The sequence below is a fragment of the Psittacula echo genome, assembly GCF_963264785.1.
Source record: "Psittacula echo genome assembly, chromosome: Z".
Classification (NCBI taxonomy): domain Eukaryota; kingdom Metazoa; phylum Chordata; class Aves; order Psittaciformes; family Psittacidae; genus Psittacula; species Psittacula echo.
Genome location: NC_137742.1, coordinates 26,419,221 through 26,447,096, shown reverse-complemented (window position 1 = coordinate 26,447,096; position 27,876 = coordinate 26,419,221). Strand labels below are relative to the sequence as shown.

The 27,876-nt window shown below is 36.8% G+C and overlaps 1 protein-coding gene across 1 annotated transcript in view; it reads right to left on the bottom strand.

Annotated features, from left to right (window-relative positions):
• AP3B1 (adaptor related protein complex 3 subunit beta 1) overlaps positions 1–27,876 on the bottom strand; it is a 157,483-nt gene that overhangs the window by 104,342 nt on the left and 25,265 nt on the right. Inside the window, exons 4-7 of the mRNA XM_080637267.1 lie at positions 22,653–22,748; positions 20,461–20,621; positions 18,309–18,375; positions 8,537–8,716 (exon numbers count right to left, since the gene is read on the bottom strand). Of these exons, the coding sequence (XP_080493393.1) occupies positions 8,537–8,716; positions 18,309–18,375; positions 20,461–20,621; positions 22,653–22,748 (504 nt within the window). The remainder of the gene's footprint in view (positions 1–8,536; positions 8,717–18,308; positions 18,376–20,460; positions 20,622–22,652; positions 22,749–27,876) is intronic.

The window sequence follows — 27,876 nt, the reverse complement described above, 5'->3', positions numbered from 1 at the left end:
TAATCAGTCTATTCATTACCATTGGGATACACAGATCAGAAAGAAAACCCAAGGTTTTCAGTGGATTTGTAGAACTATGCAGATCTGCAGCCAGTGAAAGAGACTTGTACTCCTGCAGTGCACTCCTCATTTTTCTGATCACATCTCTATTGAAATGAGTCTGCTGGAATTATACTAGAAATATAATAAATTAATACAGTTATATAAAAATGTTCTATAATTCCAGTAAATTAAAATGGAAAATGGTACTTTAGTTTTAAGTTTTAGATAAAAGCTACCATGTTCTGGTCACATGAGATTCCTTGCACACAACTGCATTCATGGGTTTTTAAATTTTATTTATCTAAAGAGATAAACATGCTTTCAGCTAACAGAAAATGAAGTGGGTATTAGTGGGAAAGGTAGTTGTGACAAACTGAAGAAATATTTGGGTCACACAGAAATACATTTTCCTATTCTAACCATCAGTCTTTAACCTTCATATTGGGCTAATAGTCATGTGATGTTGAAAACCAATCTGTTTTTCAAATGCAAACATCCATCAGGAAGTATTCCAACCTGAAAAAGGGTTCACAGTGTGAATGCCATTGAAATTTCTTACCAGACTTCAATGGCCAACAGTCTCAACCATCTATTAATACAAAAAGCCAAGAGACAAGAGAAATAGGCAGATCAAGAATCCATGATCTAAAAATGCAGGAAAAGAATGGGATAGGAAGTTTTCAAAGAATAAAACTCCTTCTTTTTTTTCTCCCTTCACTGTGTTCATCCAAGTAGACACTTCTTCCTGTTTTTAGGGAACTGGCCAAAACCAGGGCATTTTCACAGAACAGGTGAAATTCACTCAGAAATAATTGTTTTCCCAGAGATTTCATCTAAATGGGACACGGAAGTTCTGAGGTGTTCTTGAGTTCAATTAATCCCTGCATAAAGAAAGCTTTGAATTTTCTTATAACACTAAGCTTTTGCAAATGTCCAACAATTTGCAAAGGGAAGGGAGGAGTACAATTTTGAGAGTTATATTTCATAAAGACTCAAGATTGGGTCAATGGTATCATAGTCTAAAGATCAGCTGCACAGTTCCATGATTCAAATAATTTGGAGTTTAGTATCCTCTAAACCCTGGTGATCTTACGACAATTATTCATTACCTGTAAGAAAAGGACTGCATCAGCATGTGACAATTTAAATCATACTTCTTGCAGCTTTGAACTATTACGTAAGATTATCAACAGTATCTATTCTTTACCTTAAAACCCTACCTTTAGTCTAAGCTCAACTGCACAAGATCCTCCAGTATCTTCTTATTACTCTTGGCAGTTTACCGACTATGATACTGTAACATATCTGTAAACAGCTCTCCCAGGGCAACTCTGAGATACTATTTTGTAAAGCAATTAGTCTTCCAAGTCAGCTTACCTTGTGGTATCAATATCTTCTGGAGTTGTATGTTCCATACTCAGTAAAACATTTTCACATTTCTTTAAAAGAGCTAAATTTTACTGTGGCTAAGGAGCCTCCAATAAAATTCTGCTAGTTTCGAGAGATTTTACACAGAATTCAGAAAAGCTTTCTACATAAAAAGTTTCCAATTTGTAAATATAGCAAGCTTGATGCCTAAGCTGCACAAAGGTACTAAGACACATACCCATTAAGGCATTTTCAGTCACAACATTGTTCTTAGTTTAAGCATATATAAGAGTTACATGATAAACAATAAATTAATCAAGCTTCATTTGCAGTATACTACATCTTTTCTTCTTCTATACATATTCTATATATCCTTGCATATTCTCATTTATAAAATACTGTCTATAATCCCCATGGAGATGTATATGTTTATTTCACTCTTGACAAAAAAAAAAAACTTTCCCATATAGCATGAATATGTAAACTCATTTACTACATGAAAGTCTCTTCAAAAACTCTTCAATCTAGCCTTACAGTGACTTCGAAAACTCACTCAACACGTTTTGAATGCAAATTTGAATTCAAATTCAAAAACGTAATGAATTAAAAGACTTAGTGAAAAATAAAAAAAAAAAACCCAAACCTCAAAAAATTATAATAAATAAATAAAAAAAAAATCCTGAATATTCTAAGCCTGAGCTCATAACAGTTTTATACTACAGCTCTGAGACAACAGCATCACACAGGCGGAAGTATGGGTTTGAGGACCACAGAACATTACATTTTTTCCAATATATCACAATTACAGGAACATCTGTGCTAAGTAACTTCATGCCAAACTACTGTGAAAACTCAGGAAGTGTTCAAAAGCTCATTCTCATTTCTATAAGAAGCAGCAACTAAGTCCAGGACTGCTGTCTAAAAATAGGCGCTAAGACTTAAATATGCTGCAGTAATTAACATCTTTCTGCAACACTCCAATTCCCTATTATTGTTGTAACAAAGTCTCATGATATTTGCAGCTAGAACTAAAACAATCAATTACGATTTTTAGATCACTTGCATTTATTCAAAGAAGTTCTACTCTCCTCAAAATGGAAGTGAGGCATCAAATAGCTGCCTCTCACCACGAAAAACACTCATTTCAATAGTGTGTGGAAAAGGTATGATAATGAGAGTGCAAAGATAGAGATTTAAAAAGCAAAGAACAGAAAAATGGTTACAGCATAAGAAGGGAAGAAGGACAGAAAACACAAGGAAAAACAAGAAGGGATAAAATAAATATTGCAAAAATAAAATAGAGAAGGAGCAAAGCTGAAGGGATAAATTAAAGGGAAAAGACACCATCTGCTTCTGGCTAAAAACTCCCCATCCTTCAGACCACAGGACTAAATCTTTCCTCCTCCATACCTTGTTTATAATACATGATAGATGCTGACTACAATTTCTAGAGAATATAGTATCCTTCTTTTGGTTGCAGGCCCAAAATAACTAGCTTATCTGTTTTTCTTCATTGTTCCCTTACTGTGCAACCCTATAGACGAATACTTCTGAGTGGCAGTCGGTTCAAAAGTGCTTGTGATCTTAATGGGGTGCCTTATACCGCCTGTTCAGATTCTTAAACTGAGATTAAACCTTAATCATTATAAAAAGCCCAAAAACTGCTCAAACATTTAATCTAACTTCTGAATACAAGCTCCAGATTCTCACATCAACAACTTGTGATATACTTATTCTGCTAGTAAAAGCCATGATGGAAAAGCTCGTGTTGCTACCATTCAAGTTTAAGTTACCCCCAGTCTTCTTGTCTGGCATTTTTCCAGCCATAAACTGGGACGAACTTGTGGATGCTCTGTCAGAGAGATGGACAATCCAAGATAATTTGCAATTCTTTATATTTAGTCTTTCCCATGATCCTTTATAGATACGCCATAGCCAATCAAGAATACTACCTGATATTACAAGTCTACAGCCTGAGGCTCAGGATTCTAAAGCTGAGTCCGACTTGACTGAGGACTTTCTCAAATAGAGGAATTGAACAAAGGTTTACTTTTGGAAAGAAGAAGCTAAGGGAAGCTTATTTTGTAGCTCTCAGTTATCCACAGAAAATCCTGGTATAGCAGTGAAAAAGCCATGTAAGTTACTAGACAGAATAATACCCCACAGATAGATGCCCAGAATAGAATTTATGAACATTTTGGCATCCAGAAAGGACACTATTTTAAGACAGCATTCATTTCATATTGTTCACATAATTTTCTGTGATCAAAAACCACAGAAATAGCAAAAATTAAAGCTAGAAACTTTGCTATATCATGGGCTGATGGGGGTTTGGTACATTTGATAATTAAAAATTATTAGCATTAGACAGTTGATACTTAGATTTCCATGAAAATATTTCGGTGTTTCCTTCCAATCAATTTTCGTATCTTTAAGTCAATGATCTAGACAGAGATAAAAACAATTTTATCAGCTTATTTGCGACAGATGGCTAGAATGCCTCTTATTTTCTACATAAATAATAGAAACCTCTCATCCTGAGTCAAGAAGGTGAGACTACAACATTGGTTGGAGTCCATAGAAACTTTGCCAGTGAAATTTATGGGAAAAGTAGTGGTTGCTTTCTTAATTTGAGTTGATACAGATATCTTAGAGAACTTGCCTACACAAATTCTACCCATTGCTGCTATTCTACTGCAAGCCTGTCATGAAACTAAAGGAAATCACAGCAATGCACTCTGCTGCAAAGATAAATGGGATTTTTATCTAGCGACTGTAATTCTCTTTTACCAGCAGTGTTTGGCAGCCACAAAGCAAACCAGATCAGGAAATTCAGTCAGGCTGAAATTTAACCGTCCCTGTTCTTTCAGTTACCTTCTGTTGATTCAATTCCTTTATCCAGATTGCCTCAGAAACACTACCACTAGCACAGGGGAAGGGAAGGAGAAGATGGAGCTTACCTCCACAGAAAGACAATAAGGCTCAATTACAGTGACAAAAGAATATGATAATGAAAATAGCCTCAGAGTATATCCATAATGACCAGAAAGTTTTGTTTAGAATTTCAACTAATTAGCTTTCCACAATCAACAAGAAGCCATTTTTTTGTTATAAATCTACGCCCTACGTTATACTCATTAAGCAGCATACTTGGTAAACAAATAAAACTGATATTACAGTAAAGTAGCTAGCCAGTCAATTTTATGTCCCTAATGCTTCACGAAATATCTTCAAATAAGTGACTTAATATTGAAACATTAACCCTTCCTCCTGTATATCTGAAAGAACCTGGTCAGACAGTATTGAACTCTGACAAAAAGGGAAACTGTAACTGAATCCAGAATCCTCCAATTGAGGCTGAGGATTCTGACAGGTATACTAAGAATGGGAGAAATAAGCAGTATAACACAACTTCACTGTACACTAGTTTTCTTAAATTTAACCCCTTGTTCTTATCAGCTAAATCAGGCTCAAGTAAGTCTACTGATCAATGGGTTTCACGACTGCATTGGAAAAGGACAGTTTAATGGAAACTGAAAATAAGGTGACTGCTTTTGATCTCTAGGGAAGAAAATTCTCTGGCCTCAAATCTTTTAAGGCAGGGGAAAAAAGAAAAAAAAAATTAGCAAAACTATCATCTAGTAGAACCACATAGCACAAATATCTACAATGAAACTTCAGTAAGCTCTAAAATGTACTAATACAGAACATATCTTGATCAATTTTATCCTGAAAGACTGACTTATTAATCAATACTTCTTAAGTGTGTTTGGCTATCTATGTCTCCTTACTCATCTTCTTACTGCAGGACAGCATAACAGAACTTCTAAATCTAATGAGAGGCTGAGAAGAGAAAGGAAAGGTGTACTCAGGTTGATTCATTATCAAATATTCTGTGTGTAAGTAATTCAAAATGCTTTAGCATGTTTCATTTTTATCAATTAATCTAGGTAAATCACCTAGTTAACAGGAGGCTATCAACCTAAATACACTTTTCCCTCCTTCTGTCTCAGCCTCTCAGACTTTAAAAGTTTTATTATGCTCTCTTGCAATAAACCAGTAGAACTGACTCAGAATACTTGTTACAGAGTTAGCAAGTTTTAGAAAAGTTAAGAATAGAGAGTATTCCCTGTATGTTGTGCTTGAATCTTGATATTTACAATTACAGTTTATTCAATGTGCACCCCAATACAGGAAACAAAAAAAATAAATATTCTGAGCAGTGCCAGACACTGCTGAGCCATCTTAAGTACCCATCACACATAGCTATGACCTTTATGGAATAAACTAAGAATCTGTAACTGTAAGATACTAAGAAAACTCTACAAAACCAGGAAACACTTTACAGCATTTAAAAGAAGACCAGAGATCACAGACTGGTTGAGGTCAGAAGAGACCTTAGTATTTGTCAGAGCTAGCAATCAAAATAAATACTTTCAATCTGTTTCTTCCTGTAATCCCCTGGAAAGCCAGCCAGCCTCCCAGGATTCATGGTTTCAGGTATATACATTCAACGACTTGCTATTTTTATCCCTGAAGTCCTCATTCTTTTAGATAATTTTCTCCAGGCCTATATTCTGTCCTCCCATCAGTTAAGTCAAATTCTGAGCACTTTAAATTGAGCTTCAATAATTAATCCTAAAAGTATAAGCTTGAGACATGCTTCTCGTAAGTATTTGTTTATAAAGAACTTTTTTCTGACTGAAGTCCACGATCAATCTGAACTCACCATTTTTCACCAATCTTAATTGAACATCAAGAAAGTTGTAACCTGCAACTATCTGAAAAAAAGCCGAGCAGCCCCAAGACTCACTGTTTCTTTGCAAGACTGGAGTCCCAGCTCCACTTTGCTCTCCACAATGACTGTCAAGGCTTCTGACCAAGCCAGCTATTTGTAGAGGACACTCTCCCAGAATGAACGTACATTTGATGGTGGACCTGTAACACCAGGACAGCTGAAGCAGTTGCTATCTCCTGTGATCCTCATCTTGCAGAAACAAGTATGGCTTAACGGCTTGAAAATCAGTTCCTGAGTTTCTAGACTGCAACTCAGCACCTTCACAGAAACCAAGAGCACCTGTATTTTAAACATCCCCATGGATTAGGCTGAAAGTTGTTATGCTTCAGAAGTTGTTTGCAAACAACTTGACAGCCCCAGCAGCTCCTGCAACAACAGCAGGGCAAAACATTTAAACTGGGATGTTTAAATGCAGTGTTATCTTAAATGCAGTGTTAAATGCTTAAAAAGCAGTGTTATCTGCCATCCAAAAGTCACTTCCTAGAAAACTTGAATTGTTGTTCCCAGTTAGTTCTGAGCAGGCATTTTCTCTCAGAAAATGAGTGTTTTGCTTGTGTTCCAGTTAATACATGTTAAACCTGAATACAGTTCACATGGAAAAAGGCTATTCCAAACCTGCTATTCACATGTAACTACTTCGAAAACACCCTCTAAATGTTTCAAAACAAACAGGATAAATCAAGGGCATTCTTCTTCCCAGTGTTCATGATCAGAACAAAATATTCTATCCCTCAAAGAAGACAAAAATAGCAATATGAACCTCACTATTCTTGGTTAATGGGTAATTCAATTAAAGTTTTGCCGCAATTTTAAGCATATTGTTCAAAAAAGCGTTTTTCTTCGTAACTTGCAAGTATCCCAAATTTTCTTTAGGTTTCTAGATGCATAAGAAATCAGTTCAGAACAATACACCATTACTTGCTGGGAATTAGCTCAATTTGAACAAAAGCAGCATATGTTTCTCAAGAAGCAAGGTAAATTTTAGTGAATAAAAATGCAAATATGCATTTTAACAGCCTTGAATTTATTAATCTGATAGGTTTAATTTCCATTTTCCTGCATCAGCTTTATTTATAAAGTGTCATGCCCTATAAATATGCTGTTATTTTCTATAGTCAAGCACCCTCTTAACAAATCTTCTCATTAATATGTAAATTTAAAGTCAATCGGTCTTCTCCCTGACAGCACCATGAATTCCTACTACACTATATAATCGGCTTTGACTTGGCATCCACTATTTATCATCAAAGATGTCAGTTAGAAAAATTATGGAAAATGCACTGCAATTGATATGATTGCAATCTACTTTGTCAACACTTAATTGTTCCTCAAATCATACATTTACATATAAACAGCCTAAATACTGATCCATAATGATGCAAATAAACTAAATTAAAAATCTCTTCTACTGCACAAGATGCCCTGTTGTATGATGAGTTCATTTAAGAAGCTATTGACAATGGCATGTATTTCGACTAGCCCCCCCAAAAAAAAATTCTGCTAATTTAATTGCTGAGTAGGTAGTCTAAATTGTGCCCCAAGGTTCATGAAAGTGGAAACAAAATGTTATTAATACTATATATTAATAATTTGTCCTTGTCCATAGCAGGGGGTTGGAACTTCATGATCTTAAGGTCGTTTCCAACCCTAACTATTCAATGATTCTATGCCACTGATGACCAATTTTAGGTTGACACGGGCAATATTGTTACACGAACCTTTTACATTCCTAGAGCAGAAGCCACAGCAACAACTGTAATTCATCCAGTTTCAGTGAAAAAAAAAAAAAAAAAAGTACATTAGAGCCTTAAAGAAACCTAATCCCATCAAGACCGCCAACCTCTCAGTCCAAGACAAGTCATTCTCCACTTAGACTCTTCCTTTGTCCAGTCACTGACTTGAATTGGCTTAAATCAATTGCGAAACTGTAGCTTTAGGTGAAGCAAATTATCAATTTTGATTCCTTATAAAGGTCATAAAGAAGAATTCAAGTTACTTTCTTTCAATAAACAACATGTAACAAACACTGACTCACAGATGTTAAGAAAACATAGTAATTAAGTTTCTCTATCTAAAACCACTTTCCTTATTATATATTTTACAATCTGTATGTAATACATGACAGATTATAGCCTGGAAGGAGAATTCTCATGTTCTGAAATAAAGTGGATGTCTCCTGTTAATGAAGCCTCAGAGAGGTAAAACTTACGCATTTAATACCTATTTTAACTAAAATCTGTGTAAAAACGCATCTTGAAACTCTAAGTATCCAACAAATAATTCAGAAATGCAAGCACACAATTGTAATTTAAAAAGTCACAAACTTACCTTCCATGGGCTTACAAACTGTGTACGCGCATATCGAGTTAACATGTGGATTATAACAACTTGACCCCACTCTTCCACGTCAACCAACAAGTTACAAAGCTTTCTGTAGTTCTTGTGAATCAGATCTATTCTATCTGGACACACTTCCTCAAATGCCATTACAACGCTCCCAGCCACCAGCTAGAAAACAAAATATAAATAGGTCACTGTTCCTTCTACAGTTCATTCACAAGTAAGAATCAGAACTAATACTAGCAATTTTCAGCAATTTCAAATTGTTCCTGTTCAGTGAAAACAAACAACAACAACAAACCTGAGCCCAGACAAATGGTATCTTACTTAAAACAGAATTGGAGTAAGTTTATTAGAACAGAGAAAACATTTGCTGTTTCTATTACACACATAAATCTTAGTTCCCAGTCCTGAAGACACAGTGCAATGTAAGCATAATTTTTTTTATTTCAGTTACAGTTTCCAAATAAATTATCAGAGAACTTGCAATTAACTCAGAAGTAACAGGGAACAAGAACAAGAAGAATACAGCGATATGTCCAACAAGGTCTATTGGGATTCTTTTATCAACACCGGCATGATCAAATCGAAGAGGAGGCAAGTGAAGTTTACCAGCTCTACTGGAATGCAAACTTCTCTCTCAATACAGCCAAATCAACTGTCATATGAAATTTTATCTTTAGGGTTTCATGAACACACTTCAGAGGGGAGAAAAAAAAATAATAAAAAAGGTATAAACCCAAGCAATACTATGGAAATATATTAATACTTTTCCTCAAAGCACATAACCAGAATTTCTGCATGTTGTTCAGCACTTACCTACCAGTTCCAAAATTACAGAAATGGATCATTTATGCCCTCTTACACCATCATGCAATTTTTTGCCTCTATGAGAAATAAATATATATACACAAAGATCCTCACACTATGACTTTTATAAAACCAGCTTTGTTTTCAAGAGAAAATTAAACAGATTCTCAACATTATAACAGCTCAAGACTTACTAAAACCTTCTGATACAGTATTTCCTTTTATTAATAAAGGAAACATATATTGAGGTTACTGCTAAAATTCTGGGAGCAGCTTACCTTGACTGTGGGAAAATCTCAAAAGCTGACCACGCCTTGTGAGGACATGCCATTGTGTGACTGGAATTACTGTTCTTTCTCTTTTAATTGCTTTAATTAAGATTTGTTTTGTTTCAGAATACACGTTAAGTGAAATAACTGAAACGATGACACTTTATATGAAGCAGCTGATATGTATGCAGTTAGCATGCATACAGTATAGCCTTCTGGCAGCAAATTAATATCATATTCTATCTGAGCACAGGGGATCTGCATTTCAACCTCTAAAATTTCCCCAATGACTTAAAGTAAGCAATTAAATAGGAGTGGAGTTTATTGAAATGGTACTTTTTGAGAAATATTAAATACAATGATATTCATATGTTACATTTTTCTCCCTGTATTTGGCTGACATTTGGTTTATTAGTATGCACCCAACATTACAATTGAAAGAAAACAGCTCAGAATATAGTCTTGCTATTATGCTAAACAAGTTTCAGGCTCTGTGGGGATTTTATGAATTACCAATAAGAATAAACGTGAAGTTGCATTTATTGTCTCCAGCCCCGTCCACATACTGGTACCTGCTGGTCCCAGCAAGGACACAACTCATTCCAGGGAGCAAAATTTGATTATTTGATAGAGCTAAATAAAACACAGTTTGCATCTAAAATAATTTACCATTTTTTGTGTATCCCAAAAGCAATAGCGCTTTTTTTCATCTTGTACTAACTTTCTTCTTAATAACATGCTGCAATAAACTATTTTGCAATTCAAAACTGCTGTAAGTTGATGCTTAGGTATTAGTTCAAGGCTCAGCAGAAGACAGTGGTTAACTCCAGGCAAATCGCTATCAGTCCTGAGTAGGTATTCCATTAGGCCAGATAAGCTGAGGGTGAAAGAGAAGAGTGGCAAGAGTTCTATGTTAGAACTCTCTTGCAGCACAACAATTTTATCAGAAAGCAAACCTCTGAATTACTGTTAAGGCCAGCTAGCAGAGGACAGTGTGACAGACCTAAAGTTTTGTGAGAAAGGGATGACACTTTCAAACCACAGAGACTTTTTTCAGATCACTGTCCCATACACTTTATTGCAGATATTCTACTCTTTAACACTGCAAGACAGTACAGGGTCTGTTGATGGGTTTGACATACAAGAGGAGAAAAAGAGAGAGGGAAAGAGAAGAAGTGAGGGTGGAGAGACTGACACACAGATCAATACGTGACTATAGGAACAGTCACAGCTTAATATTTAAAAATACCCTTCAGTTGTGAAGGATGACACGAATTATGCTGTCTGACTGTAGTTCTGGAGTGGATACCCTTGCCTTTTACTGCTACTCATACTGCACACACATTTTTGCTGTATTTCTCTTTCGTTTGAATATGATACAGTTTGAAAGCTGCGATAAAATAATATATATAACACTAGTTTAGATATTTCAGAACTGAGCAGATATCCTGTGAATAGCACTGGCTTTTTAAAAGTTCAGTTACTATGAGTAAAAACAAATCTAATGCAAAAAACCAGTTATACTATAAAACAGGAATTCTGAATAATTACTTATTTCTATACACATGGGTCACCTATTTAAACCTAGAATGAAAACGCTGTCAGTTGTGAATGCTTAAAAGACATTAATAAAAATTTGAACACAAAACCTATGAAATGCAAGAGGTGCACTGGATGAACAAGCATTTTATTCCTGTGGCAAGTCCTTAGATTTACAAGTTAATGCAGGAAATGCCATGCATCACGAGACTATTTAACATCACATCTCTCTTCCCCATTATTACATTTTAAAACACTAGGCTTTTTCATTTGAAAAGGGAAAAAAAAAAAAAAAAAAAAAAAAAAAAGGGAGAATGCACTGGTAAATAGAGGACTTACCTGAGAAAATTTCCTAATGCTTTCTTAATAAGAGATTATTTTCTAGTTGACACTGCTTCCCCTATAGTATGATCGTACTATACATCTAAACATCAGACGAACAGCTAATAATCTTTGTTTATTGAATGCTCAACATTCCATAAAAATATATAGAATTAAAACAAAATGATCTAATCAGAATATAAAACCAAAAAGTATCGGTTTCCAAAAAACAGTCAGTTAATTTCCATCTCGCTGTGTCAATAGTAGCTTTTTGTATAAGGAGAAAATATAAATCACTTCAACAAAACTAGCAATGAGCTCATCAAATTCAAATGCTGCTTTCCATTTATGTATTTTTTATATTAAAGCAATAAACATGGTTCATTTGTCTTCCACTGGTTGCCACGTTTTTCTGTGCTGTTGCTATGAACTTCAGCCATTAGCTGTGCTCCAAGGTAAACTATATGAACCATCAACAAAAGTGACACCCAATCTATGGAGTTCATATTTTCTCCAGATTATCTATGCTAGTTGACAAGCTGGTAATGAAAAAAATCACACTAAGCAAATGGTTCCTCTAATAACAATAAATTTTCTATAAAATTATGAAGGGTACAAAACGTTTCCTTGCATCTATTTTGTCATGAATTCTAATTAACGCTGCAAAAACCTGAGAGTGCTAGGTCATCACAAGAAGTGCATCGAGGTTTGATTGATAATACAGTGCAAGTTGGCCTATGCTGCCAAGATTCCTCTCTCTCAAATTAATGGCCACCCCACCTGCCCTAATCATACAGCCCAAATGATATTCCCCTTCTTATTTCAATTTTCTGGAGGCAAGGAAACTGTAAAAGATCAGTCGTTTATCTTCTAATAGCTGGATAATAGATCCATCACAATAAAACATCTCCACAAACTTGGTAATTTTTTTTCCACAAAAGTGAAGCTTTTACCAACAGTAAATCCATAAGTTAAGAAAATACTGTCTTATCCACAAACTTGGGTTCCAAACTAAAATACTGAGTTATTAACAGAAGCCTGCTGTTAAAAAGTGGAATTTTAGCTTTCTTTTCCCATTATCCCCAAATATATTGCTTTTGTAAAGATCAAGATCTTCATTGCACAGCCATCACCAATTCCTGGGATCATTTTTTAATCTAAGTGGTCTCACTTGGCAGTCTGCAAACGAAATCTCAGTACTCACACATCTGTGTAAAGACTTTTCACCTCCAAACCAGAATTAATACTAAATTGCATCTGTTATATTTAGAAGTAAATTATCACACCAGAAGAGAATAATAAATTTATTTAAATATTAGAAGTAGTTCAATGTGATTAAGATACTCTCAAAGGAAAAAATATTATTTAAGCAGAGGCTAAAGGAAAATTCAGCCTTTAGAAAAAAGTGTAAATCTTAATTAGCAATACAGAAATTCCATGCAGTTAGCTAATCATCAGGCTTGTTAAATTAATTGAAAAATAGCGTAAGAGTGAAGTGATACAGAATCAACTGAAAAGAAAAAGCAAACTAGTTTCCTCTAAAATACCCAATTACACCTTCACACATGACTATGTAACTAGCTATATGACTTTCAAAAAAAATCATTTTAGCATAAAATATGTACAAGCTTTTATCTTCTTTTCTACCTAAAATCATGTCAGCTGCTGAATTATCTAGAATTACTTGAAAAATAAAAGGAGCAGGCATTCATGCCCTGGTACCTGCTTATCAAAGTCTGAGGTACTTTTTTCTGTAAAGCAATGGTAAAAACATAGATAGGAGATTCTTAAGCCTTTATAATAAAAATACTTGTAAACATCTTCTCTGTTTAACAATAAAATACACTGGCACAAAAAAATCACACTTTGTTAATACACTCTAATTCCCAGTTAGCTACCCTTGAGATATGTTAACGATGGTATGCATTTGATAATTTTGCATCTTAGATTAACTAAGAGCTTAGCTTTTAATTGAGTCTTCGTGTTAAGTCTCTTAAGGAGTAGAGTGATCTTTCATTTATCTTACCAGAAATGTTAATGAAGTGCTGGGTTAAGGTTAGACCTCATCTTATTTTAAGTTTTGCTTACCTCAGCTTACACTAAAATTTACTACTGATTGAGACCTAAAAAATGAACATATTTTGCTCATTCTGATGAAACGGCTTCATTTTACTGTAGTAAAATTATCATCCAGGCAGTTTCTTGCTGTTTCAAATGTAGAATTACTCTAATTTAAATACATTGTGCCTTTTCTTTGCAACATAAACTGCATTAATAATTCACAACACCATGTCCTCTCTGATAAAAAAGAAAGAAACCAAAACCTGTCTGACATAAATTTAAAGGCATTTGCATTTAGTAGTCATCCTATTTCACCTTAATGGAGAGATTATGCCAAAGTTTCAAAAACCCTGCTTGAGGTTAAACAGTTAGAGAAAACAAACAAATTACAAGTAAAAATTTACTTTTCATTACAGGTAAAACTCAAGCATCACTTGGACAACATTCAACTGTCCTATACATCATTAATATTCATAATTACACTCTTCCTCCAAACATGTTTAAAACAAATGAAATTAAAAAAAACCAAACACAACCACCACCACCAAAAAAACCCCCCCAAAAAAACCCATCATCCAAAAACAACCAACCAAAACATAAAATTACAAACAAAAAAGTTAAATGGTGGATTTCCCCACACTCAGTTATTATATACAAAGCATTATGGCTTTCCTACGGATTATTAGCCATAATAATAATAATAATAACACAGAAATGCCAGAAGTAACCTGACACTTCCATCAAGGGAAAGAAAGGTGGAGAGTCACTGGTGCTCAACAACTCCCAATGTCACTACAATTTCTCACATTCTGGTAAGGACACTATATAAGGAAAACATCATCACTTCCCCAACAAATGGATCTGCTGACATAAGATTACAACTACCAGCTGATGACAACTCATGCTGATGTAATGGAACAGCTTCTGTGCATTTAGAATCATAGAATCGTAGAATAGTTAGGGTTGGAAAGGACCTTAAGATCAACTAGTTCCAACCCCCCTGCCATGGCCAGGGACACACCACACTAAACCATGTTACCCAAGGCCTCATCCAACCTGGCCTTGAACACCACCAGGGATGGAGCACTCACAACCTCCCTGGGCAACCCATTCCAGTGCCTCACCACCCTCTCAGTAAAGAACTTCTTCTTTATATCCAATCTAAACTTCCCCTGTTTAAGTTTGAACCCGTTACCCCTTGTCCTGTCACTACAGTCCCTGATGAATAGTCCCTCTCCAGCATCCTTGTAGGCCCCCTTCAGATACTGGAAGGCTGCTATGAGGTCTCCATGCAGCCTTCTCTTCTCGAGGCTGAACAGCCCCAACTTTCTCAGCCTATCTTCATATGGGAGGTGCTCCAGTCCCCTGATCCTCCTCGTGGCCCTCCTCTGGACTTGTTCCAACAGTTCCATGTCCTTCTTCTGTTGAGGACACCAGAACTGCACACAATACTCCAAGTGAGGTCTCACGAGAGCAGAGGAGAGGGGCAGGATCACCTCCTTCGACCTGCTGGTCATGCTCCTTTTCATGCAGCCCAGGATACGGTTGGCTTTCTGGGCTGCGAGCGCACACTGCTGCCGGCTCATGTTCATTTTCTCATCGACCAACACCCCCAAGTCCTTCTCTGCAGGGCTGCTCTGAATCTCTTCTCTGCCCAACCTGTAGCTGTGCCTGGGATTGCTCCAACCCAGGTGTAGGATCTTGCACTTGGCAAGGTTAAACTCCGTAACGCTGGCATCAGCCCACCTCACAGGCATGTCAAGGTCCCTCTGGATGGCATTCCTTCCCTCCAGCGTATCAACCGAACCACACAGCTTGGTGTCATCGGCAAACTTACTGAGGGCGCACTCAATCCCACTGTCCATGTCACCGACAAAGATGTTGAACAAGACCGGTCCCAACACCAACCCCTGAGGGACACCACTCGTTACTGGTCTCCAGCTGGACATTGAGCCATTGACCACAACTCTTTGCGTGCGGCCATCCAGCCAGTTCTTTATCCACCGAGTGGTCCACCCATCAAATTGATGTCTCTCCAATTCAGAGACAAGGATGTCATGTGGGACAGTGTCGAACGCTTTGCACAAATCCAGGTAGATGATGTCAACTGCTCTGCCCCTGTCCATCAGTTTCGTAGCCTTCTAATTAATTTAAATTGAAGGAATCCATGCATAGTGTCAAGTAAACACTCGTGGTCTGAGTTTCACCCTAGAAATTTCAGGCCATTTCACTATCAAAACAGCCAACAGAGGATGCAAGAAACAATAATCAAACACAGGCACTTGATGAGGGTATGACAAAATGCTGTTGTTTTACAGCTCAGACCCATTTCTAAAATTCCTGTGGCAACAAACCCAACTTAACTTTCTTTACAAAGACTGCAAATTGTATTCTAAAAGCCTTTGTTTTTATGTATGTAAAGCATCTTTTTCTTTTTTGCAAAGTGCATAAAATTGAGCTTCCCTTAGAGAATACAGAATGGTGGTTCAAATTAATACGACTTTCGAAAAAGGAGCTTAAGTAAGACTTAAAAAGTAGGCAGCTCAAGGCTATATAGCCTACATGTGCACACACCTGTACATAAGGACCACCCCTGTAAGCACCTGCATTTGCTCCCATTTTAAAAGCTAAAAGTAGCTACAAGCGGCACTCTCTTCCCTCCACTATGAGCAGATTCCTATGTTCTGCATTTAAAGGCAAAGAATAAGTTTATTCAAACTACAGTTATCTGCTAATAAAACATTTATGCACTATGCACTCTGTTAGTAAATCTGGAAGTTTACTTGGAACATTCAGCAGAACATGACAAGGCATAACTATACAAGATAAAGCTTTTCTGTGCTAGAGTGGTCGTCAAAAAACTATAAAAGATTAAAGAGAGATCTATTCACTTTAGATCACCACAAGCTGTGGAGTCTGGGATGAAAGAGCAAATATTAATTCTTAGTTTTTACTCAGAGAGTCTTGAAAAGAGATTTGTAGGGTTCCTTTTTGGAATAATAATTTTTCGTACAACTTCAAGAAAAAGCAAAACTTCTGAAGATGAGGTGTCTCAGCCCAGGTTGGAATCAGGTCTTGCCAGGGAACAGACCAAGAGGAACCAGGGAGAGGAAAAAGTTGCAGCAGTTAACCATATTACGTCTCCAAAGAGGTCCAGAAGACCCAATTCTACACCATCATTCTTAGCTTCCTGAACATGCTGATAAAATAGCATATCTTTGACTATTGCTTCAGCTGGTATCTTTATAAATATAGTGTCCATTATTCACTGTCACAGAGGCACTAGAATTGTGGCACATACCAGGCAATAAATGTTAATCCCCTTATAAATAACTCCAAGTGCCAGTATCAGTGTGTGGGGGAAAAAGAAGATCCAAACCTACTCTTTTTTTTTTTTTTTCCTCCTCTAGCATTTTGTTAAAGTAAATGTGTAAATTACTAGTTCATAGATTCATAGGCTAGTTAGTGGTTGGATAACTTGCCATTTACCATAAACAATGGGGACTAAGGAACAGACTGAAAACATATGGATTTTGTTTTCCTGTCATCAGCAATAAAAAGTAACAAAGATAGCTTCTTAGCCCTTTATGCCTCCACAGGTATAAAGAACCTAATCTCACATTCATAGATTGCATGCACACCAAGAGCATGAACCGCAAAAAGAAAACACACAAAGAACCACTGGGGGGCAACTCCACAGAAGCACAAAGGCCTCTGACAAATGAGTACAGGTCAAGCATAGATGCAGTCAGGAGAGCTAACTAACTGATTTACCATCTGCTGAGCCTTTAAGCTTCAGCACCGTCCTTCAGTAACCCTTCAGTGGAAGCTGCAAAATGTATTTTAGAGAACACCCACCATTCAGGTCCTGAACACCTGGACTGTGCTAGAACGAGACACATTCCTGTGTGTTACAAAAACACTTGGCAAGTAAGAGATGAAGCAACATGCTATCTGGCACGTAGTGATATGTTCATTTACCCAAAAAGGTTTACATTCACTAAATTAATAATTTGAACAAGCGAATGTTTTCATTTACAACTCTATTTTCTATCTCAAGTATCTCCAATTCCTTGCTCATTACCTTTCTGACTCAGACTCAGGAAACTTATTCATATGGTGCAGGAATAAAAATAAAGTGTATGAGTTATCATGAGACCTCCAAGTGAAAACCCTGTACCTACATAGGGCAGGTAAAATACAACAGGAGTGTTAAATTTACCGAAGTTGACCAAGGACATCAGTTTTACTTACCAGACTGGAAGTGGGGATATTTGAAAGAACAAATAAGCACACAGAAGTACCATTGTTTAACAGTTGTATACACTACAAGGCAGACTGACATCAACAGGCATACTGTGCACTGTACAGAAGTCATTTATTCTTACAGTATCACAAATTGAAATGATCTAGCCAATTTTCCAATGAGAAAGTGGGAATGAAAATTTATACACAGACACCAATTCATATCATCACATAACTTTCATTTTCAAAATTGAGTTTAAAGAAGTATATACATAAAAAAACTTGCTAACAAGAACAGATTAGTACCCATGACACAAGTAAAATTATCAGTCTTATTAAAGGAGATGGTCACTATCACAGTTATAGTATAATGCATAAATACGCAATGATACTTCCAATTAAAATCATACAAAACCACATCAGCATTAGGAAAGTGCAGTATGTACCGCTCAATGACAGCCTCAGGAGTAAACTCTTTAAAGTACATGCATATGCAATAGCGTCCTGGTTCTTACCGTACTTCTATCCTTCAAGAGCTTTTCTATCACTTCAATTAACATTTCCTTTTGCTCTGGATCAAGACTAGAAGGAAAAATAAGAAATTTTTTTTACTCATTTGGTGAGATATATCTAAAATTAAAAGAGGTTATGTTTGTTGACCTTCAGACACAAGCTGGGAACCAAGAGCATTGAAGAAAACACTTCCAGAAAAATCAAGGATTCCAAAGAACTGAATGTAAATTAACTTGACTGAAAATAAAGTTAATCAAAGAATGTAGAACTGAATTGAAAGAGAATAAAATTAAATTATAGTTTGTCTTTATATTACACCACTTGTGGGTTCTCTAAGAATCGTAATACTTAAAACTCATTAAAATGTTAGGATTTACATGTTTAAGACAACAAAGGAAGCATTATTGGAGTGAAAATAAAAGAACAGGCTAAAGAGCTCAGAGTGATCTACTTCCATTATGGCATCCACTAATAACAGTATGGAAGATCAATACTAATGATGGGGCTTACTTAAAAGTCCTTTTCAAAATCTCACTGCAAGCAGGTGCAAATATGTGGTAGAGTTTTCTATTGATAGACAGAAGATATTAATATCTTTGAAACGCTCTCTAAGTGAAATAAGCATGAAGTCTGGCATTTTCAGTGATAAAATTACTCCAAAGTACCTGGCAATGTTGACTGCATTGGGCATAAATGTTGCTGTTCACACTATGCCTGAAATCTTTTCTGTTTGATATGTAAGCTTCCGGCTGTTAAGATTGATTGAACCACGAATGAACAAGCTCTTCCAGGTCAGACATCCATCCAAACACCATGACACTAAATGCAACGAAGACTGGAGTAGCAAACTTGCATCCAGAACTCTGAATGGATCACTAACTGAACTGCAGAACTATCAAACCAGTAGCGAAGTCATGGAAACTAAAAAATAAGTGGAGCATACAGGCACTATTAAACTGTTACTTCTTACTCAAATGCTTGCAGAAGATGGAGTAGTTAAGATGTAGGAGACTACATGAACTGCTGAATAATCTCCACACCAAAAACTCATCCCCTCCAGAATTCTGATTTTGACTAACTCTCAGTCTCTCCAGAAACTACTTGCTCATTACAAGCAGCCAAAAGACAGCCTTGCCACCAGTATACAATCAGCATCACTGAACTGTGGAGCTACCAGCCATGAGCCTTACTGAAATATCTACTAAAACTGTTTGTTAAAGACTCTTGTTTGCAGGGAAGCCTGCTGGACCTGCCAGTGGACAGGTTTCAATTTGACAGCCTCTTCACCAGTTCCCAGTACTGCTGCTTCCCCAAGTGATACAAAAAGCTATACTCTCTCTCTCCGCTGCAGTAAACCAATGCTATCAGATACGGCACTGTACAAGTAAATTTTGAAAATATGACAATAAAAGTTCACAAGCTTTCTATGAGTAGTTCCAAAATCCCACCACCAAGGACACAAATGTTGGTTACAACTTCACTCATAAGTAACTATGTATCTTATTGTAGTCCAGGTAAGAAAGAATTTGCAGCTACAACAATTTGAAAACTAAGCTGAGAGAGGGTAGATTTAGACTAGATTGTAGAAAGAAATTCTTCACCATGAGGGAGCTGAGACAGTGGAACAGGTTCCCCAGAGAAGCTGTGGATGCCCCATCCTGGGAAGTGTTCAAGGTCAGGTTGGATGGCACTTTGCGCATCCTGGTCTAGTGGAACGTGTTCCTGCCCAAGGCAGGGGGGTTGGAACTTGATGATCTTAAGGTCCTTACCAAGCCTAACCATTCTATGATTCTGTGATTTGTCACCTGTGCTGCAAACTACAGCAAATGTCATCAGGATGAAAAATACAGGCGCTAAACACAGAAATCTTCGATTCTGTGTCTACCTATCAAAATAGTTGCTGCACAGATGACAATAACTGTCACATTAAAATCAAAAGATGGTGCCCCAGTTTCTTTTTTAATCTTTTCAGAGTTATCTTGTTATTCTAGCAGGACACTTGCCTGGATTCCAACCAAACTGAGCAACAGAATGTCTACAGACACTTTATAAGATCTGATATAGCTGAGACATGCCAACCCCACCTTATGTCTTAATAAACATAGCCCACAACTATCTTAAAATTGCTTTCCAGTATTTGTCAGAACCACTTACCTGTACAGCTTCTGGATTGCATGGGCTGCATTCTTTCTCACATAAGGAGATAAATCAGAAGAGGCTTCCTTAATAGCAAGCATCATAATAGGAACAATAATTGGGACACGGATACTGGATAAAACTCTCAAAGCACTTGCACGGATTAACTGATTAGGATCCTAAAGAATGGAAGAGGAGGAGGGAAATAAGATGGTGCAGAAATGCATCATTAAATTCTCTACAGTGTTTACACTAATTAGTGACAGCATATGAAAGCACGTAAATCTATTTGACTACCAGTCAGGCTTACAAGTGAAATATAATACTGGTAAAATGCGACAAATTTCACACAAGAAACTTCTAACAACCAAAAAAAGTAAGAGAAATTAGGAAAGAAAACAGTGAAACACTATGAAAATTTGGAAATCTGGCACAGGAAAATCTTAACATTCACTTTCCCAAGCACAATATGGGAATAAGATAAAAAAGTACTAACATTTTATTTAATGATCAGATTCTTTGGAAAATACAACTAGCTCTGTTTTATTACTTAAATATAAGAACTGTCCAATAAAAATGTGATTCTGTTGCAACACTCCTGTTCAAGTTCTTGACAACATGTCCATTTTATGTTTTACTGCAGGAAATAAACTGAAGCCAGTAAGAAAATTAATTTTAAGCTAAATGTTTTGAGACTTCTACTTCCTACTCTTCCTTCTTTCATCTCAGTACTTGCTCCCTTTATAAAATGCTAAGGTTAGCTTGGAAATCCAATAAAAGCACAGAAATCTGTATTTGGACGAACTGAAATGTAAATCTTGCCTGTTAATCGTGGGCCTGCGGCACAGGGAAAAATGTTGCTTAATCAGGTACCAAATCCTCTAAAATCTAGCAAACCAAAACTGCAGCAGCATTAACTCAGTGTACTGTCTGCCAAAAGCGCACTGCTCAGAGAACATTTCTTACATTCTCATAATTAGTATTAGTTCATCTAAGCTCCCAGAATTCCTACATATTAGCAGCTTCTGAGTAGTATCTGGATGGTAGAAGCACTTTAATTAACAGTTCTGGAAAAAATAACTTTCTTCTACCAGAGTTTGCAAAGCTCATCTCCTATCATACAAGTTCAAAATATCCTAAAGATTTCTAAATAGGGAAAAAAATTGCCATACATAGCGCTGCACTACAATCTTCATTACAAACCCAGAAACAAGATGTTACAAAAAAAATGAAGAGAACTGATTACATTTGGCTATCTTTCACAGCAGGAATAGTAATTTCCTTAGTCACCAAAAATCTCAGCTAGCTTGGGGTCTACCTCCTTGCCACACCACCACTTCTTTTTGAGTTACTCAGCCACAACATTTGACCTACCCCCTATCCATTTTTCCCACTATCCACAGCTCTTTAAAAAGTTAAGCCATGAGAAGTACTCACTGCATATGTATCTCATGAAAAACATATGATAAAAGGCACTTGGATTTTAGTTTTTCATGGCAGTCACAGATAGTAAAGGTAGTATACATGACACTGAGAAAAAAGCTGGAAGTAAAGGGGAAAAAAGCTCTCTAGTCAGTTGTGGGATGCTCCTACAGCTGGCACATCTGGTGCTCCGACTGCAGCATTTTCCAACAAGACCCAAGGTCTGGGTCTGCAACATGACAGAAATTCATTATAAACCTAGAGTAGCCTTATAAGAAGAGTACAAGAAAAGAAAAAATCCCCAACCCTCTCTCATAATGAAAATTGGCCAAGTTTAAGGACAGAGACTTAATAAGTATTTTCTCCATGGTCTCACTTCAAAGGTAATCCTAATCTTCATTTTCTAATCTCATTTCCCATTGTGATCTGAATTTGAGAGAAGCAACACAAAATGCTAAAAGAAACACAAATGGTTCAGGCTAACAACAGGGTCTTCTTTCTAGATATATATGCTACCTTGTAAAGAAGGCATTCCAGAAATTAAATGGGTACATGAATTTGAGAGCACCAATCTGCTGCTTTTCTGTAGTGAATTAATTTTACTTTGTGCAGGTCTGACGAGGTTTCAGGCAATACAAAAAACTTCATCAATCACATATTTTAAAAGAACTTTATCAGATGCAGGTATTTACATGCTTTAGTTTATCATACTACACTTACACAGATATATTTATTTTTGTGATACCAGCTCAGAATTCTCTATGAAATGTTGTTTGGTAGCCACTCACTTTTAAAGCACGCTGGAAAGTACTGATGGACAACAATGCTAGATCTTGCTGTTCCTCTGCATAACGCATCAGATAAACATATACAAGCTTTTTTATCTGAAAAGAAAAACACAGTGAACATCACTATCAGAAAGTTGTAGAATTCTATAAAACTAAGTCCTAGATTACACATTTTCACCAATATTTTCTTCTTTGAAGGAAGACTTAACATACCACTGGAGTATTCACATATTTCTCACATGACTTAAGATTTTCTGTAATCCTTTGAACAGAAACTCCCTCAGGTGCTGCAATATTACCTAATTAATGATACAAACAGATGAAGGCTAATAACACAAAGAACTGCTTTATATTATCAACTAGTAAATAAAGACTTGAATAATTTAAGAAGCTGACACGTGGCAACTGGCACCTGAGCATTCCTCAGGGATGTTTTTCTTATGGAAGACAGGTTAAACTGCAATAGCCAAGGATTTCAACAAGCCCAATTTATTTTACCCTGAAACTCAAACTCGATTACTTTAATATATTTGAAAGAGGATCTAACTTCCAGCTGAAGTGTGGTAACTTACACTATTTAAATCTGATTAAAAGAGCACTTCTGACTACACCTCAGACAAAAGCAAAAGATATTAGATCCAGCTTTACCTGACTACAAGCATTCAAAAGATACAGCCAATATACACATACTACAAAGGATGTGATGTTCAAAGATTAAGAAAGCCTCAGTATGATTTTGGGGGAGGAGGGTATTCAATTTACTTCACTTTACCCCCTCACGGTTACTGTATGCCCAGGAAGCAGTGAAAATATTTTTTACCTTTGAGTTGCAAACCAACTATTGGGGTCTATAATGGAAAATTCTGAAAGACCCTCAACTACAGCTGTGCTATAATTATTGTCACTATCAGAAGATTTTTTTTTTGCCAATTCTGGCAAAAAGCGTAATATTAAATCACAGAAGGTTACACCATACTAAATTATTTGTTGTTCAGCTGTACACAAGCAGCAATCAACATTGACCACAAGAGGCCTACGCACTGAATGACTGCAGGTGTGCAAAGAAAGCCTTCTTTCCTTGAAACCACTCTGTGACTAGAAATGGAAGCACTTAGAGCTTCGTGACTACACTACTCTTTTACCATTTACCTTCATTCAATGTTAAAACGATCCGTTCTATAAAATTAATCATAACAGGGCACATTAGGACTGAGGAACAGAGGCAGATTTGTTTAATTAGTTTATCAATATAAGCACATCAAATTCCACGAGTTATTGACTACGACTTATTTTTGTTCTATACCACCAATTGTTTATTAGGTCACTTTTTGTATCCTTACCATCCATGACATGATGCACATAATCAAGCTGAGGTCAGTGTGTACTTACAAAAACAAAAAATCACAAGGTACTTCTGTAAACAATAAGATGCCCTTTGCTTCCCTCAAAACAAACAAACGTGTTCTACTGCTTCTTCACCTCCATTTCCCTGTATCAGGGCATTCAGTCTTGATTTAAAAAAAAAACAAAAAAACCCCCCAAAAAACCCAAAAAAACCCCCAAACCCCACAAACCCAACCAAAACCAAAAACACACACACACACACACACACACACACAAAAGAAAGAAAGAGTCAAAACCAAAACAACAAAACCAAACAGAAGCCATTTCTGGGAAGGAAAGACAATTACATACAAAGTCACCCAGATGAACTTAAGTATTTTATGTTTGTGCATTGTAGCAACTTGTACGGACAGATTTGTGTAAGAATTCTTAAGGAGGTTTAGCAAAACATTTTCAGAAAACAGTGTCAGGATCAATGCACTAAGAATCTGACTTAATCCACTAAGTTCTCATTATTTCAAAAGCATCATAGTAACTGGACCATGACAAAGGTTTCTGAGACCCTGAAGTGCTAACTAGATGGCTACATTATGACCTAAACTTATCAACTAACCTTGATAAATTAGTCAGCTGGCTTTACTGCACATCCTGTTCTCTTTTCAGTTTAACAGCCTCTTCCCACACCAATATGCTAGTGCTAAACAGTGGGGAAAAAAGTAACAAGGAAACAAAGTACAGCATAGAGGCAGACGTGTGAATTCACATAACTGTCTGTTTGTTTTAAAATGTAAGAAAAGGCCCATAAAATATAAACAGCCAAAGGCTTCTGCTAATTAACGTTAGGTTATGTGAAGAAACCGTGTCTGCACACCCACAAAGAAGCACAGAGACACAAGGAGAGTGTAGGGGTGTTTGCAATTAACACCCTGCCTTAGTTTCCCCCAAGCCCACAGCAGGAACCATCAGTCCAGAGGTGCAGAGAAACACAGCTGTAGTAGGAACTAAAATTTAAGTCTCAGCGGAAATGACACCCTGTCAGGCCCCTCCCAGTATCTCCTCAGCTCCCATGTTCAGGTGTTAAACACATTAAGAGTCAACACCAGAGCACCTTTCAGGCTGAGGGGCTTTTCTGCATACCTATATGGGACACAGATAAAGAGAGGAGACTTAAGTGTGACTCTAGCAATTGGAACAGGACCTCCAGTCATAAGGGTCCTTAAGTCCATTGTGGCCAGCACCTGGAACAAGTGAGGGTCTGGCTGTCACAGGCCAGGAGCAGGAGGCCCATGAGCATACAATCAAGCAACTGAAGAGCCTGGACTACCTGAAACCATGTGCCTGTTGTGCCAGTGACTGGAATGGTTGCAGGTGTACCAGTGGATCAAGCTGCACTAGCTGGCAAGTAGGTGAAGTGGTCTGGGAAGGAGACAGCCAATGATGGGGACATCTAAGCCCAAGACCATAGGACTACAGCATAGACCAGGGCAACACCATCAGCTGCCAGAGAAACTAGATGGCCTGTGGGTCTCTAGGGGCAAGAACCATGTGTTTGTGTGTATCTCTCTAAGGGCATAACCACAGTGGGTTGGCTAGCGGAGGACCCTGAATGTTCTGCCCAGGTACAGTTGTGTGTGCACACATCAGTGCGTCTAATGGCAAGATCATAATAGGGTAGCTACTGGGGAAGCAGGTGAGTACTGGATTGCATGTGTTCATTACATATACACCAGGTTGTACCAGCAATTGAAATGGGGCTGCAGCTTTAGGGGCTCATATTCCATGTGTCAGCAAAGAGGGTGACTGGGATCCAGGAGCCAGCTATTGGGCAGACTGTATCTGAGCTGTTGCATGAATCCACACTGTACGTATGTATGTATACATATTTTCCCACTAGCAGACTTTTATCTTGAACAGACAAGATGCTGGTACTGTTTGTGTTCATGTCAGTACCCTGTATCGATTTATGTGGCTGTCTCTCTACATACGTATTTCTTGTGTGTATATACACACAAAACGTGAGTGTGAACACCTATCAGGAATATACTCCCAGTCTCATTACTGGAGCTGTTCCAGCCCTAACAGTTAAAAGCATTCAAGATGAGTAATATTGTTCAAAGCACTCCTCTTTAGTGCAAGGTTTCTCTGTTTAAAACTTGACTCAGGGTACTCATAACTTACAAACACAAGTTAAAAAGGAAGAGAACATTTAACCAGTCTGATTCCTTGCCTCATTTCCTTTCATCACTTTTTATAAATACAGTTACAATCTCTAAAATTATTTTAATACAATAAATTCTGACAGCCTCCAAATTGTCATCTTTGCACATTTATGCCTCCTTAACTTACCAGAGCTCAGTATTCAGCCACAGCCAAATATATTTTTTCCATTCTTTGAAAGAATGCAAAGTTTTAAAGTAGCAGCTAAATAACTTCTTTAACACTAAAATTAAGACTCAAACCTGACTTTCACTATCGATCTGTGTCAAATAGGAAGGAAAACAGACATATCTATGATCTGCTATACTGCAGCACATTAGAGAGAGACAGGAGTTTGCTTAAGTTATTAGTGCCGGAAATACAATTTTCAGTGTCACAAACCACGAAAAAGCAACTTTTCATTCCCATTAATAACAGAGACTGAAGTACATATTTCCAGGAGAAAAAGGAAGAACTGGAGCATGCATTCCATTGAATTCTTTTCTTAAAACCCAGTGCTTCAAACCCCTGTTTTTTGCATTTTTCCAAAGTTATGATCCTGTGCAGTAGGAACTAATATCATTACATGCTTGTTCTGCTTTCCTCAAACTGATGCTTGTTAGTCACTACACGGTTTGAAACTACAAACTTAGATGTTATTTCCATCCAAATCTCATTTGTCAAGTCAACTGTAACTCTTAATACCACTGTACTGAAGCTGACAGTGTATAAACAGTACTGGTAGTGAACATCAGAGTAACATTTTCTTTATAAAACTTATGGTTGTACAACTTTCTAATGCAGATGCTGCTTTAGATATCCTTGACCCACATAGTAAGCCTGTGGACTTAAACACGTCACAGTTGACAACAATCTCCATTTTTTTTTTAATTTCCCTGAAATTTGAATTTTCACCGGCACAGGACAGATTCTTTCTCTTGCTTTCTTATGAGGAAAAAAGGATAAAAAGATACATAAGCAAGCTACTTTTTGTGTCTAATACCATGCATTGCAGCAAAACCAAACTGCTAAAATAAAATGGATGGTAAACAGGATGAAAGAAAAATGTAGTATTTCTGCTGTTGTTTGTATATATGGAAATCTTGAAAATTATTAAACTTATTTTCTTTTAGTATCATACAATTTAGTGCAAGTTGAGTAAATTTACTCAAGCAACTCCACTCAAGAAATTAGCTTCTGTAGCAGATAATTCTGACTCAAGTTCTTCATCAGCTGCTTTCATAGGAAGTTTAAATTCTTCTTGCTTGCCCTTTTTATACTCCTCCCATAATTCTCATACAAAAGAAATGCGTGTATGTAAAACAAGACACCTGTATGACTTTGCTTAAGTGTCTATGTCTTGCAAAATATAAAGTAACCTAAAGATTTGAGATTACATTGCGTATTAGCAAAAAATTTCTTCCCTGCTCAAGACGGGACCTACTCCCCCATCCCAAATAGTCATATCTCTCCAAGATTCCTAGACCTGAAATTTGATTTTTTTTTGTAATCTTCTGGACTTGCATGCATTCACATTAATGAAACATTAAACAAATTATCTGGACTAAATTATCAAAAGAACCAACACACTTCATTAGTAACATCAAATTTCACCTAACCACAAATTCATAAAGACAAGTTTAACTGATTTAAAGTGATCTTACTCTGCAATCCTAATGCTGAT